The 16332-nt window shown below is 48.7% G+C and overlaps 1 protein-coding gene across 1 annotated transcript in view; it reads right to left on the bottom strand.

The window, feature by feature from the left end:
- KLHL22 (kelch like family member 22) overlaps positions 1-16332 on the bottom strand; it is a 40707-nt gene that overhangs the window by 11670 nt on the left and 12705 nt on the right. Inside the window, exons 3-4 of the mRNA XM_030336653.1 lie at positions 12816-12981; positions 6856-7574 (exon numbers count right to left, since the gene is read on the bottom strand). Of these exons, the coding sequence (XP_030192513.1) occupies positions 6856-7574; positions 12816-12981 (885 nt within the window). The remainder of the gene's footprint in view (positions 1-6855; positions 7575-12815; positions 12982-16332) is intronic.

Raw genomic sequence — 16332 nt, 5'->3', positions numbered from 1 at the left:
GTGACCTCATGGGGGGTTTCTAGCCCACCTATCTGTCCACCCCAGGCTGCCCCATCTCACCTATCCAGATCCATGGTCCCCACAGTCCCATCCCCATTGAAGAATGCCCATCCCTGGACAGGCACAACAGCCTCCCGGCCTATGGCCAATGCCAACACTCCCTCCAGAGCCGTCTGCCAGCATCCTGTCACAGACCACACCTCCATCACTTCAGGTACCTCTCCTAAGCTGTCCTGTTGCCAGCTGGTGGAATAAGAGCCATCTCCCACATCTCCTTCTTTCTCCATCAACCTTTTTTTTAAAGGTTTATTTATCATGAGAGAGCAAGAGAAAGCACAAATGGGGGAGGAGTAGAAAGAGAGGGAGAGAGAGAGAGAGTGAGATTGGGCGGGGGGGGGGGGGGAATCTCAAGCAGGCTCCACACCGTCAGTGCAGAGTCCAACGTGGGACTCATAAACCGCGAGATCATGACCTGGGCCAAGTCTGATGCTTAACCAACTAAGCCACGCAGGCACCCCAGGGATATGATTTTTTAAAAGGCTGATGGAGAGGGGTGCCTGGATGGCTCAGTTGGTTAACTGTCTGACTTCAGCTCAAACCATGGAGATCAAGCTCCGCACTAGGCTCTCTGCTGTCACCACAGAGCCTGCTTTGGATCCTCTGTACCCCTCTCTGCCCATCCCCCACTCTCTCTCTCAAAAATAAACATTTTTTTAAAAAGTCGTATCCCCAAGCAACTTCACTCTGAGCTGCTTTGTGTGGCTGCCCCCCTCCCATAGCCCCCCTGAGGTCGTGCTGCCCCTCATTTGCCTTTGAGGGGCCTCACATGCCCAACCCACAGGATCTCAATCACCCCAGGAGACAAGCTATCACCCCTCACTTCCTCCTCCTGCATGTCAGACCCACACTGCAAAGGCCTCCTAACCATCTCCAGCTGGCTGCTCACCGGTCCTGAACGGAACCCCACGCTCCCTCTGCCCACCGATCCTACCCTCAGCAGCAAAGCCCCCACTCACACCAAAATCCTCACTAGCCTAGCAGCTGAGGAGGCCCTTACAGCCCAGTCCACACCAACCTTGCCAGCACTCAGCCCTGCCGCACTCCATGCCCCAGGCCTGGCACTCCGTGGGGCACACAGGCGAGTATGCTACTTGGGTCAATACAGACAATTACAGAACCTTGAGGGACCAGGACCCTGAGAGCCCAAGGGCCAAGCCCACTCTTCCCCTGACCTGCATCTGGCCCCTTCCCTTGGACATCCACTCAGGCACCAGCATCTTGAGTGCCTGCTTCTGAAGCCTCCTTGCTCAACAGCTCATGCATAATTACAGCCGCTTTCAGGTAAGTGGTTATTTCTCCATAGAAAGACCAACCCCAAGAAGACAAGCTGAACTTCAACTGGCTCATTAGAGAGTGAGCAAAGTTTGCTTTGGTCTGGGTCTGTGCCCCACACTGGTTGGTGAAGAGACAAGTTTCATCCAGATGTGCTAGGCAGCTGCTTCTTCCTGCCTGCACCTTTTGGCCAGCTCTTCCCTGCCAGACAGGAATGACAGGAAACAAGGTGCTCAGGGGTTGGGGCCAACAGGAGAGAAAGAACACGCATGTGGGTCACACAGACCCAGGATGGACAGCTGGTCTGCCCCATCCAGCTGGGTGTGTCTAGGCATTGATTTCCCTCCCTTGACATTCACTCAGTTTCCGCACCTGGCCAACAGGGGGATGCCACCTGCCTCCAAAAGCTATCGTGAGGGCTCAGAAAGGGACTTCGTTAAGACTGACTCAAGTCTGTATTCCTAGACTTCGCTGTAACTCAGGGCTCAGTGAATTGAACAAAGATTACCATAGGTGAAATCATTCAGTCACTCTGCAAATATTCACCGGCGACCCAACATGGATCAGGCACGGTGCTCAGTGCTGCGAATCCAGAGGCAAACTCCAGACCAGGACCCTTCTTTCCATTGTAGATGGGAAGCAGGCTAAAGAGAACACGTAAGCAAGCACTCCATATAATGACAAATGCCACAAAGGACAAGAACAGAGGTAGAGAGAGGGTGATCTACTCAGAGATCATAATCTATTGGGCAGAGGGGGCCGGGAGGTCAGAGCTCTCTCACGGGGACCAGGAAGGGCCTCCCAAGGAGGTGGCGGTTAAGAACTCAATGACAAGAGGCCCAGCCAGTTGAAGGTCCAGCTGGGGACCGGAGCCCAAGCCAGTCCAGGGCTCGGCACTCGTGAGGCCCTGCCAACTGACTGGGATGGCACTTCCCACTGCCTTTCCTGTGTACAACACTCATTCAGGTACATGTTCCCCCAACCCCGTTTCTAGTTAAGTGCAAGTCGGCATCATCCACCAGAGTGAGACAAGCAAGACCCACCCGATGCTTCCGCTTGCTTCCTTCCGGCCCTCACAGCTTCCTCAGATGCATTCATTTGGATTTGCAGTTTCAGATTTAACACACGCACGTGTGCGTGCGTGTGCATGCGCACACACACACACACACACGCAATACATACACACACCATACATCAGTAATTTAGACACAATCACAGTTGCACTCATTTCTTATCTCCCCACTGTGTCCTGTATTCCACATTTCTTTCTTGATTTTCTACTTTGTCAGAATAAGTTCTCAAGTAATATTTTTTCTAATAAAAACTAGCTACAGAAGGATATAAACAGTTCTAGTCACTTTAAGGCAGAATTTAGATCACCCTACTGCAAACTCGGAAGCTCAAGCTATAGTGGATACAAAACGCTCTGGAGTCCTTGTTAAATTGAGCAGACCCTTTTTCTTCTGTATTTCCACAACTTAAGCATTCCCATGGCTATTTTTTTTTTTCACGTTTATTTACTTCTGAGAGAAAGCATGTGCAAGAGCAGGGAGGGGCAGAGAGAAAGGGGAACAGAGGATCCGAAGTGGGCTCTATGTTGACAGCAGTGAGCCCAATGAAGGGCTCAAAACTTACAAACTGTGAGATCATGACCTGAGCTGAAGTCGGACACTCAATCGAGTGACCCACCCAGGTGCCCCAACATTCCCATGACTTTTTTTTTTAATGTTTATTTATTCTTTGAGAGAGAGAGAGAGAGAGAGAGAGCACGAGCATGAGCAGGGGAGGGGCAGAGAGAGGGAGACACAGAATCTGAAGCTGCTCCAGGCTCTGAGCTGTCAGCACAGAGACTGATGCGGGGCTCAAACTCACAAACCATGAGATCATGACCTGAGCCGAAGTCAGATGCTTAACCAACTGAGCCACCCAGGCGCTCCAACATTCCTATGACTATTAATGAAGTCCATTACAATCAAAGAAATGTTTAAAATATATTTTAAATTCCAAACAGACATGGGAATGCCCCACGTTAAAAACAAGTGGCTATTCTAAGTAAGGTCAGAGGGCAAAAGGCCACTCCCAGGTAAGGCATATCAGTACAGGCTCTGCCCTCTCCCATCCGAAAGTAGGGTGTTCTTGGAAACCTTTCAGAAGTTGAAATGGCATAAAACAGAGCAATTGCAATTAGTTTACATGGAAAAAAATTTGAGCATTCCCAGGCCCAAAAAATAACCGTTCTCAGGGCTTTTCTGATACCTGAAGTCACACCTTGCTAATGAATGCACAAAATAAATGGAGATAAAGCACAGATGCTTACAAATAGAGTTCAAAGCTATGGTCACTTGATGCTGAGATGCTGGGTGTCATTCCTGGGGAAGGCACTTGGAAGGGCCATCTCGCTAAGGGTGCAAGCTCCTCTACAAAGGCTCACTGCTAAACCAATGCTGAACATGATCTTCTCTTTTCGTCTTGTTTTTGTAAAAGTGAAAATCCTCTTTGGAATTCTACTGGTTAGTGAAAATAGACACTAACGTAGGTCTTTCATGAAAGCAAAGTGGAATAATGTGGACTTTTGAAAGCGGGGTGGGGGAGGAGTACAAATAAAATTTGCTCCAAGAGAGTTAACTTCCTATATGAAGCTCCTATACCAGTGTTCTGATATAATCTGTTAAGTCCTCAAGCCTCAAAATGCAAACTCTAACTAACTGCAAATTTTGTCTTTTCATATTCTGAGAGTCTGTAGACCCTAAGACTGGTAAATTAAGGAAGGGGAGAGGGAAGAGAACCTAACTCTTAGACCATTCAAATTAAGACCCATCTGGCAGTTTTAAAAGTCTATGAAGAGATTAAAGGAACTCTCACCCTATAGAGAGAACAGACACCAGGGCCCTCGCCACCACCCCATCACCCCAGGCAGATACTGCACCCCAACCCTTCTGAGGTACCTCCCCTTGCCAGGTAGGCCTCACCAACCCTACCTGCCACAGTGACCTAACCTTCTCACTGGAGTTTGAGGCCATGGTTATCAAACACTGGTGCTGATACTAGCATTTTCCAGAGTTTGGCTTGGGACTCAGAGCACATGTTCACCAATGGGAAATTTAGACTAGTCTTGAGTGCAACGGACATCAAAGCAGTAAAAGGGCAGACTAAGGGCAGGCAGTGGACCCAACTGTTGCCCTTGGGCATGGCCCTCTGGGAAAGCCCCAGGGCTGGCCTCCCAGTGGGCACACAACCACCCCGTTGTATGCTAAAGGCTGGTGACCTTAACACCCTGGAGAGGTCTGTTTTGTAGGTCTGTGGGTTGCCTCAGCAGGGAGATGTGGCTTTGGCCCTCCCACTGGAAAGAAACAGGCCCCTAAAAAGGAAGCTTTGAGGCTTTTCAAGGGAAGGCTGAACCTGGTGCTGCCACACCCACTCTGGAGGGTATTCTGTTAGAGAGAAAATCAAAGTATTGTTTCCTCCTTTCTGTGCTCAGCATGTCCTCCTGTTTAACCTCAACTGAGCTGCCAAGCTTTGCGTCTCATCAGTTTAACAAAGGTGATTTCTTCCCAGAAGTGCTGGGGCCTCATGGGGCATGGCCAGGCCAGATCCCACCTCCACCCCCAAAGATGGAAACATGAACATGAACTTGGTCAGTACCTCACAGCCATGGAAGCAGCTGGCAATCTCTCTCTCTGCAATGCCAGCTTTCCTTCAGCCTACAGAAGATGGAGACTTCCCACATGCACCAAATCCCATGATATCAAGCCAAAGCACAGTGGAGGGGCCCTAGACACCTAATGGTAGCTGAGGCTATGGGGATCTGCGTTGGTTTCTTTGTTCTGCCCTCAAAAATGGATTTGTGAGATCATAGCTCCATAGACTGACAGAGCTGGAAGCATCCTACAGACCATGACAGTCCACAAAACCCCCTCTTTTGGGTTTCTGTACTCAGTTCCAATGTGTGTTGGGGCAGGGCAGTGGCGGGGGGTGGGGTGGGGGGACCACAACACTTTCTGCACATTAATAAGCAATTCTTGGAACACCAACTGAGTCCTACAATTCAACTCAATTCTAACACTATCTATCTGGAGAAAGCATCAGATCCCACAGGTTAAGGGCTCAGTCTATAAGATGCCTCCCCACCCCACCTGTCCCCATTTCAGACACTACTCACAAGCTCAGGCTGTTTACTATGCTTCTGACCTACCAGCTACCAACTGGAGGTTCCAATAACCCCCTCTGGCTCAGAATATCACTCTGAAGCACCAGGTTGTGCCTGTGACCAACTGGCTATAAATCAGAGGTTCCCATGAACCCCTACTTGGGTTTCAATTAACCTGCTAGAGCGGCTCACAGAACTCAGAAAAACATATTTACTAGATTACCTGTTTGTTATAAAAGGCTATAAATCAGGAACAGCCATAGCCAGACAGGAAGAGATAGATAGAGCAAGGTCTGGGGAAAGAGTAGGGAGCTTCCTTGCCCCCTCCAGGTGTGCCAATCTCCCAGCACCTCCAACTCGGTGTTCACCAATCCCGAAGCTCTCCCAACCCCCTCTTTTGGGTTTTTATGGAGGCTTCACGATATAGGCATGATTGATTAAATCACTGGCCACTGGCGACTGACTCAGCCACCAGCCCTTCTGCCCTCCCCAAGGTCAGCGGGTAGGCCTGAAATTCCAACCCTCTAACCACAGGGCTGGTTCTCCCAGTAACCAGCACCCCCTTACACTTGGGGTCTTCCAAAGTCACCTCATTAACATAACACAAGACAAAATTAGCACTCTCCTCCCTTGGGAAATTCTGAGTTCTGGGAGCTGTGAACCAGAAACTGTGGATATAGACCTAACATATAGCAAAAACATATATAGTACATCACAATATCCCACTCCTTCTTGAAAAACTGCCTCCTCAGAGGACCTCGGGGGACCCCATGTCCAGCGACACCACTGACGACAGGGCAGGCAAGGGTGGTGAAACCTGGCACGAGGTTCAGCGATGCCTGTCTTTTGGGTCCCGTAGGCTGAGAACTGTACACTGCAGAAGAGGGAGGGAGGACCGGAAGCCATCCTCCACCAACGCCTGTGCTTCAGAGGGCAGAGCTGCCTAGCAGAGGGAGCCCTGGACGATACATGTCAAAGCCGGAGAGGGTGAGATGGAAGGAGAAGCTGCCCTGCCCAGTGTTCCTGGCAACTAGGTCCCCTCCCTGTGTTTGGCCAGTCCAAGTGCACAATCACAACCTAGACCCTCACCAACAAAACAGTGGGTATGACCCATGGTGAGTGGGTTTGAGAGGAAAAGAACAGCGAAAGGAAGCATGCTGGGTCCCCTCTTCCTTGCCTCACCACAGCCCTCACTCTTCAAATTAACCTGGACTTTACTCCACAAAACAGACCTACCCGATGAGCCACAAGATTAATTTAAAAGGCTACAGCCTCGGCCCTCGCAGACCCCACTCCATAAGCAGCCTCCTAGGCCCACAACTCCTGCACCACAGCGTCACCCACAGACCAAGTCTCAGCCAAGCACCCATGCCTACCTCCAGCACCGGGACTCGGCACGAAAGCCCTGGACATTGTTGTCCCCTCCGATCAGGTACACAAAGTTGTTGAGCACCGCAATGCCCTGGTTGGACATGCGGGGAGCCAGGGAGGCGGTAAAGTGCTTCCACTCTCCCAGCAGGGGGTTCAGGTACTTGGCCTGGTCACTCAGGACAGTGGATGGCGTGGAATGAATGCCCCCAAAGCCCACAACACACTGGAAGTCCGACCGCAGCTCTGTCTGAGGGCCCTGCAAGCTGGGCTGCAGGCTCTCATTGCGGTGGTACATGAGGGCATTGGCCACCGTGTCCCTCAGTGGGCTGGGGTCCAGCTTATCGTGCAGCCGCTGGAGGACCTCAGCTTCCATCAGGGGGAAACGCACGGTCTCAAGGAGCTTGGGGGGCTCGTGCAGCGAGATCTGGTCGGCCTGCACCTGCTCCAGGGTGTAATGGTAGAGCAGGGCACCCTCATACACTTCGGTCTCACAGGAGACCTCCAGGCGGTTGCTGCTAAGGAGGGAGTAGACCTTCTCCAGGGGAAGCTGGCGGTACTTGTCAGTCCGAGAGAAGGCCACAAAGTTTTTGAGGATGTAGGTGTCCAGCTGCTCAGTCAGACGGCTCAAGTCAAACAGCTCCGCCAGCCGGTAGACATCAAGGATGTTCTCTTCATCCACCCAGGACATGAGGAAATCACAGCAGAAATGGATGATTTCTGGGATCTGTGAAAAGAACAAGCCCCATTCAAGCCTGGGCTGGGAACAGTGTCTGAGTGAGGGAGACAGAGGATAACAGGGGACGCGAAGCTATTGTTTACAGCTGGCCCCCTTCCACCGCCCCTGACCTTTCCTGAAGTGGAGGCCTGGCGCAGCTGCTCTCCCCCAATAGTAGAGATGATTGGGGCTCACTGCAGACTGACTGGGTTTAAACCTGGGCTTCAAAGAGATCTGTAGCACATTCTTAACCTCTCTGAGCCTCAGTTTCCTCATTTATAAGAGCAGCGATTAAAGTAGAGAGCAGTCCTGGATTAGAAGAATAAATATTGTTAAAACATCAATACTACCCAAAGCAATCTACACATTCAATCGATCCCAATCAAAACGCGCTGGCATTCTTCTCAAAGCTGGAACAATCCTAAAGTTTGTATGGAACCACAAGAAGATCCCGAATAGCCAAAGTGATACTGAAAAAGAAAACCAAAGCAGGAGGCATCACAAGCCCAGACTTTACCCTCTACTACAAAGCTGTAAACATCAAGACAGTATGGTATTGGTACAAAAACAGACACATACACCAACCCAGAATTAGACTCACAAATGTATGGCCAACTAATCTTTGACAAAGCAGGAAATAGCATCCAATGGAAAAAAGTCTCTTTAGCAAATGGTGCTGGGAGAACTGGACATGTAGAAGAATGAAACTAGATCACTTTCTTACACCATATACAAAAATAAACTCAAAATGGATGAAAGACCTAAATGTGAGACAGGAAACCTTCAAAACCCTAGAGGAGAAAGCAGGCAACAACCTCTTTGACCTCAGCTGCAGCAATTTCTTACTTGACACATCTCCAAAGGCAAGGGAATTAAAAGCAAAAATGAACTATTGGGACCTCATCAAGATAAAAAGCTTCTGCACTGCAAAGGAAACAATCAACAAAACTAAAAGGCAACCAACAGAATGGGAAAAGATATTTTGCAAATAACATATCGGATAAAGGACTAGTATCCAAAATCTACAAAGAACTTACCAACCTCAACACCCAGAAAACAAATAATCCAGTAAAGAAATGAGCAGAAGACATGAATAGACACTTTTCCAAAGAAGACATCCAGATGGCCAACAGACACATGAAAAGATGCTCAATGTCACTCATCATCAGGGAAACACAAATCAAAGCCACACTGAGATACCACCTCACACCAGAGTGGCTAAAATTAACAACTCAGGAAACAATAGATGCTAGTGAGGAAATGGAGAAACAGGAACCCTCTTGCACTGTTGGTGGGAATGCAAACTGGTGCAGCTGCTCTGGAAAAGTGTGGCGGTTCCTGAAAAAATTAAAAATAGGGGGCGCCTGGGTGGCGCAGTCGGTTAAGCGTCCGACTTCAGCCAGGTCACGATCTCGCGGTCCGGGAGTTCGAGCCCCGCGTCGGGCTCTGGGCTGATGGCTCAGAGCCTGGAGCCTGTTTCCGATTCTGTGTCTCCCTCTCTCTCTGCCCCTCCCCCGTTCATGCTCTGTCTCTCTCTGTCCCAAAAATAAATAAAAAAAAAAAAAAAAAAAAGTTGAAGAAAAATTAAAAATAGAACTACCCTATGACCCAGAAATGGCACTACTAGGAATTTACCCAAGGGATACGGGGGGGGTGATGATTTATAGGGGCACATGTACCCCAATGTTTATAGCAGTGCTTTCAACATTGGCCAAATTATGGAAAGAGCCTAAATGTTCATCAACTGATGAATGGATAAAGATGTGGTTTATATATATAATGGAATACTACTTGGCAATGAGAAAGAATGAAATCATGTCATTTGCAGCAACATGGATGGAACAGGAAGGTATTATGCTGAGTGAAAAAGTCAGTCAGAAAAGGACAGATATCATATGTTTTCACTCATATGTGGATCTTAAGAAACTTAACAGAAGACCATGGGGGAAGGGAAGGGGAAAAAAATAGTTACAAACAGAGAGGGAAGGAGGCAAACTGCAAAAGACTCTTAAATACTGAGAACAAAATGAGGGTGGATGGGGGGCGTGGGGGAGAGGGGAAAATGGGTGATGGGCATTGAGGAGGGCACCTGCTGGGATCAGCACTGGGTGTTGTATTTAAGCCAATTTGACAATAAATTATATTTAAAAAATAAGAAAACCAAAAAAAATAATTAACTCAAAAAAAATAAAAATGAAAAAAAATAAAATAAAGTGGAGAGCAGTAAGTTGAAGATGAGATGGTACCCAGGAACTACCTGGCACAGAGTAAAACCTTTCAGATCAGAAGTATTGAATCTCCAGAGAATCAGGAAGCAGCACAGTGGCCACTGTATCAATTACCCCTGGTTTGGAAGGCACCTAGGACTCATGCCCCCCCCCCCCCCAGGCTCTCTAGAAACATCCAGCTCTCTTGTCCTGCCACAACCCCCACAACTGCAGGCTCAGCCAAAGATGCAGGCCCAGGGAACCCACCCCCTTCCCCAGGAGATGGCCCTGAAGCACCCACGCGCTAAGAACTGCCAGCAGAGTGTTCCAGATGCTTGCCTAGCACCCATCCTGGGAATCCCACTAGGTTCTTAAAAGGCTGGGAGCCACCCTGCCTGGGCAGAGGCCCGCATGACTCCAGCTAGCACAGGGGTCACAGGTGGCTGGCACTTGCCCGTGTCCAATCATGCAGAAGAACGAATGAGATGGAAGGAGAGCGAGAGACAACACTGCTGAGGTGGGAGCTGAGAAGTGAGCCACAGGCTTAGAGGCCACCTGGTGATTAAACAACCAGAGCACGGCAGGGCGGAGACAGAGGGGAGGGCTCTGGGGAAAGCTGCCCAAGCATTGCTACGTTCTTTAGGAAAACAGGATTTTAGAATAGCCCTAAAAGCGGAAATGCCTTGAGGTGCTGGGTGGCTTAGTCGGTAAGCATCCGACTTTGGCTCAGGTCATGATCTCACAGTTCCTGAGTACGAGCCCCACATGGGGCTCTGTGCTGACAGTGTGGAGCCTAGAGCCCGCTTTGAGTTTTGTGTCTCCCTCTCTCTCTGCCCCTCCCCCACCCCCACTCACACTGTTTCTCTCTCGAAAATTTTAATGTGAATATCTCACTTATCATCAACAAATTAACCATTGCACATACAATAATTCTGCTGGTATGTGAAGCTTATTAATAAACGTTTAAAATCTTTTTACCTTTATTTTTTTCACATTCACAAGATACTCAGTGCTTGCCAGGTCACAAGATGAGAGCTGAAGGAAAACCTGCCAAGTGCCAGGAATGCGTCTGCCCCACATGGACCATTCCCACTGTGTTTTGTTAAGCCCTAAAAGTTCACTTGACCACCTGTTTTCTCCCTTGGCAGGCACTTCTGCTTTGCCTTGTCTTCCTAAAATACTACTTCTGATCTGTCACGGGCCAGGACACTGAGGACCAGTTTCTGGATAGAAAGTGAAAGCAAACAGCTCTCAGTGGGTCGGAGAAGCAGCTCCTGAAGAATCCAGGGGCCATGTCATTGTCTCCTTTCCATCCTCATGGTCACAGCAGTGGACCCTCTGCTGGGGAAGCTCACAGAGGAATCACCCCAGGCCTGCCCAGTGCAGGAGCCCACAAGAGGCTCGGAGAAAGGAATCATTGCTAGAGGTTACCCAGTGGTGACAGTCTCACTGGGATTCAGATCCAAGTCTCTGGGGACACCACGAACAGTGTGATCCTGAATTAGTGCAAGGCACAGAGCAAGGGGAGAATGTGGTCACTGGCTACATGAACAAACAGGACCCTGGTGGGCCTATGGACTTGGAACTCTTATGCCAAGTCAAACTTGCTTTAAAAACCACATTGCAAGGCACTTGTTGGGATGAGCACTGGGTGTTATATGTAAGTGATGAATCACTAAATTCTACTCCTGAAACCATTACCACGCTGTATGTTAACTGGCTGGGATTTGAATAAAATTAAAAACAAAACAAAAAACAAAAAAAACCCAAAAACACACAAATAAAAAACAAAAAACAAAACTGCAGGGGCACCAGGGGTGCTCAGTTGGTTGAGCATCTGACTCTTGATTTCGGCTCAGGTCATGATCCCAGGGTTGTGGGATCAAGCCCCTCATTGGGCTCCACATTTACAGTGCCTGTTTGGGATTCTCTTTCCTCTCTCTCTTCCCCTCCCACGTGCTTGTTCTCTCTCAAAATAAATAAGCATTAAAAAAAAAAAAAAAAAAAAAAGGAACATTGCATAGAATCCCAATATGTTAAAAATCAAATCCCCAAAAGCCAGGCTGCTCGAGGTGAAGCAGGGATGCCCATCCCATGCTACCCCTCACAATGACCTCAGAGACACTAAAGTGCTCAGGAGCACTGGCTCTACCCACTTGTGGCATAGGAAGAGCTGTGGTCAAACCAACCCAACAAGTACGGGCCAAGTGCCCCCCACCCGCCCATGTGTGAGTGAATGTGCAGGGAACTGCCGGGGCCCTGCCACGCAGGGTGGGGCCTCCTGACACCCCTAAACAGGTTGGTTTTCCGGACCTGCATTCTTTCTGATGGCCCCAAACATGCTCTGACCTGAGAAAAGGTCAGGATAATAAACTCACCATAGCATTTCATTTTCACTTTCAACAAATGTAAGGCGAGAAGTCTCTCCAGCCAGAGGAAACCATCTGATGATGGCTCCTGAGAGCAAAGGCACAGGTAGGCCCAGCCCTGAGTGACTGTACCCACACTGCCGAGCTAATACAGCCTTCTAAAATGTAAGTCACACTGTCAAAGCCTCAGAAAACTTGGCGTTCTGTAGGAAAACAACTATTCAAAGTTCAATGACAAAAAGGAAAGTGGTTTCAAACAGACTGACAAAGCCAAGTGGGGGGACGAGCAGAAAGGGTCTGGGCAACCATGGGAGCTCAGCTTTGTCGGACGCTGGGGCACGAAGGACATCACATACCCACCTCAGGGTAGGCCCCCATGTTTACATGCAGGATCTTCTGAGTGACAGAGAGGCCAGGTAGAAGGAAAGGAACCAGCAGAAAAGCAGAGGGCAAAGGCAGAGAAGGAGCCTGGACCTGGAGGCATTTGGAGCAGCTATGCTTCAGCGCCCAGAACTGGCTGAGCCATGTTCCACCCAAGAGCCTCTGCCCGACCTGTAGTCTCTTTTGCTGCCTGGCATCTTCGCCTGCTGATCCTCCTCATACCACTGCCCTGCAGACACCTGCAGAACACCCCTGGGTTTGGGTCTGCCTTGCTGGAGCGAGGGCAGCCTCACCTGCAGCTGGCAGGCAGCAACCAGCGTCTCCTGAACATTGCTCAGGCTGAGCTCCAACTCAGAGGTATAAATGAAATGCAGGATTTGGCACATGGCATTGTAGGACACGCCGTGGATCAGGACCTCTTCCTGCTCCATCTCCTTCAATCCTCCAGCAAACATCCCTCTGCAAAGAAAAACATGAAACAGTGTTGTCGTATCAATGTATTATCAATCAGAATGGCAGCCCAGGCCGCAAAGAGTGAGAACATCCAGAACAGGGGGCAGGCTGACCCAGCAGTGACCCACAGAGTATCAGCTCACTCTGTGCTCTGGGCACTGATGCTTGCCACAGAAGGTGCCCACAAACTCCTGACCAAATTTGGACAGCCATCCTAGAAATCACCATCATGGGCTGCAAGGTGTCATGAATGAGCCTCTTAGGGACAGGGACAATGTCCAGCTTGCTTTCTGATATACTTCCTGGATCACAGCAGCAGCCCAGGGCATGTCATGAAAGAATGGATGAATGGGAAACAATAAACCTCATTCCATTCAAAATATATTAACTGAGCGCCTAACTATACCAATCAGAGTCAAAGGTGTAACAGGCAAGTAAAGTGTAAGATTCCTACTTACATGGAGTTTGATGCTACAGAGAACAGCAAGTAAAGAACAAGGCATTTCTGAGTGAGGAAATGCTAGGAAGAAACACAACTGGGCATCTGATCTAGGAGCACCCAGCTGGGAGAGGGGAGCGGTGGAGAGTGATGAGGAGCAGAGACAGGCTAGCTCTCAGGAACCAAGATGGGGCTGGGTGGCACCTCACCAGCCAGCAGACAGCATTCCAGGTAGAGGAGACGGGTGCCAAAGTCCTGGGGCAAGGATGAGTTCAGTAAACAAGGCAGCCAGGTAAGGGCAAGGAAGAAGTGAACAGGTAAGACAGGGCCAGGTCCTGCTTCCCCCAGGTCAAGACTGAGCCAGGATTAAAATCCAGGCACTGTCAGGGAACTTTACACAGGAGAGTGGTATGAGTAGACTTTGCAGGAGGGAGGGTTCCTGCAGGCCTGGGGAGGGCCCAGTGGCAGGGAGAATATGCTGAAGAACCGAATCTAGGAGAGCACTGGAGGAATCAGGGCCCTTGGCTGGGTTAGCTGGGCTGATGGGGACTTGGGAGGAATGGGGCCAGAGAGCACAGTTACCATCAGTGAGATGCCTCTGAGGCATCCCAGTGGGGAGCCACTTAATTAGTTGTTCAGAGGGAAGAAGGTTGGGGGAGAAAGGGGAGGCAGCAGGGCTGAAATATGACAGTCAGCAACATACAGAGGACAGAGTAGCTATTTTTTACCTTTTGTTTATTTTTCGACTAGGTAAATTATATGTGCAGTACATGACTTAAAATATACAACAGGGTGAAAGTCTCCCTCTAGCAGCCCTTCCTCCTCTGCTCCAGGCCATCAGTTCCTCTTCCCAGGGCAGCACTATACCCAGAGGCACTCCATGTATGCACCTTGTATTCTACATCACGTTTTGATTTAGCAATGCATCTTGGAAATGGCTCCTTACTGGTATACATAGGGCTGCCCCTCTTCCTGTAAAGGCTATCATGGTTGATTTAACCCCCTGCTGCTGGGATACACCTGGGTTACTTCTAATCTCCCATTATTTCACCAGACGGATGGTCTTACATTTTGCTTAAGTGCTTGCCAGGATTCTTATGAAAGCAATTGCTGGGACACAGGGTTTATATATATTTATACTTTGATAGTACTGCCTACATACTAACAATCTTCTAAGGGAGAAATCTTATAATGAACCAGACAGATAATCTTGTCAAGTGTTTAAGTGCCATTATTATTTCTTCTTCTTCTCCTCCTCCTCCTCCTCCTCCTCCTCCTCCTCCTCCTCCTCCTCCTTCTTCTTCTTCTTCTTCTTCTTCTTCTTCTTCTTTAATAAGCTCTACACCCAATATAGGGCTTGAACTCACGACCTCAAGATCAAGAGTCACGTGCTCTTCTGACTGAGACAGCCAGGTGCTCCTTAAAGTGTCATTTCTATATTCTTTCTGAACAGTCCAGATTCTTTGTCCATTTTCTATTAGACTCTGTCTTGTTAATTTGAAAAATCTGCCCTTTTTTGGACGAGTTGAAATTTTTTCTTCTACCTCAGATCTTTTGATTTTATGATGCCTTTTGTCATGGAGAAGTCTGTCTGTTTTGAATGCAAATTTCTCATTTTCTTTTTTTTGCCTGTGAGTTTTATGCCAAACTTAAAACAGCTCTTCCCTATGAGGGAAAAACATCAAAAACATTTATCCAGGGGGCACCTGGGTAGCTCAGTCAGTTAAACATCTGACTTTGGCTCAAGTTATGATCTCACAGTTTGTGGGTTTGGGGCCCCGCGTTGTGCTCTGAGCTGACAGCTGGGAGCCTGGAGCCTGCTTCCAATTCTGTGTCTCCCTCACTGCCCCTCTCCCATTTGTGCTCCCTCTCTTTCTGAAACAAACAAACAAACAAACAAACATTTAAAAACAAAAAACAAAAAAAAACCAGGGGCACCTGGGTGGCTCAATCGGTTAAGCGTCCAACTTCTGCTCAGGTCATGATCTTAGGACTCCTAACTTTGAGCCCCACATCAGGCTCTGTGCTAACAGCTCGGAGCCTGGAGCCTGCTTCCGATTCTGTGTCTCCCTCTCTCTCTGCCCCTCCCCTGCTCACACTCTGTGTCTCCCTCTCAAAAATAAATAAACATAAAAAAAAATTTAAAAACAGTCCAACTTTATGTTTTTCAAGAGGACTACCCCATCATCACCTTCCCCCACTTGGGATGCCATCTCTACCACACACAAAGTTCGTGGTAGGCTTGTGTCTGTGTTCAAACCTCTCATCTTTCCCAGTAACATTCCAACATTTCTTCAGGCACCAGGAGCCTGGATTACTGCAGCTCTGTTACATGCATTAACTAACGTAGGGTAGAGCCAGTCTCCTTTCATTACCTTCTCAACAATTTCCTGGCCTTGCTTGCTTTTGAAAATTTGGACTTTAGAATCAGTATGTGCAATTCCCGCCCCCATAAAGTCTCTTGATTTAAAAAAAAAAAAATTTTATGTTGGGGCGCCTGGTTGGCTCAGTCGGCCGAATGTCTGTCTTCAGCTCAGGTCAAGATCTTATGGTTTGTGAGTTGGAGTCCGGCATTGGGCTCTGTGCTGATAGCTCAGAGCCTGGAGCCTGCTTCAGATTCTGTGTCTCCCTCTCTGCCCCTCCCCTACTCGTGCTCTTTCTCAAAAATAAACATTAAAAAAATAAAATAAAAAATTTTTAATGTTTATTTACTTTGGGGGGGAGGGAGGGGCAGATAGAGAGAGGGACAGGGGATCTGAAACAGGCTCTGTGCTGATAGCAGAGAAACTGAGGCCGGGCATGAACTCACAAACTGAGATCATAACCTGAGCTGTGATGCCCAACCAACTGAGCCACCAGGTGCCTCAAGTCTCTTGATGTTTTTATAGGGAATGCATTACACATCCAGACTCATACAG

This window comes from Lynx canadensis, chromosome D3, assembly GCF_007474595.2.
Source record: "Lynx canadensis isolate LIC74 chromosome D3, mLynCan4.pri.v2, whole genome shotgun sequence".
Taxonomy (NCBI): domain Eukaryota; kingdom Metazoa; phylum Chordata; class Mammalia; order Carnivora; family Felidae; genus Lynx; species Lynx canadensis.
Note: the sequence above shows the minus strand (reverse complement) of the source record. Positions and strands in the feature narration are given on the sequence as shown.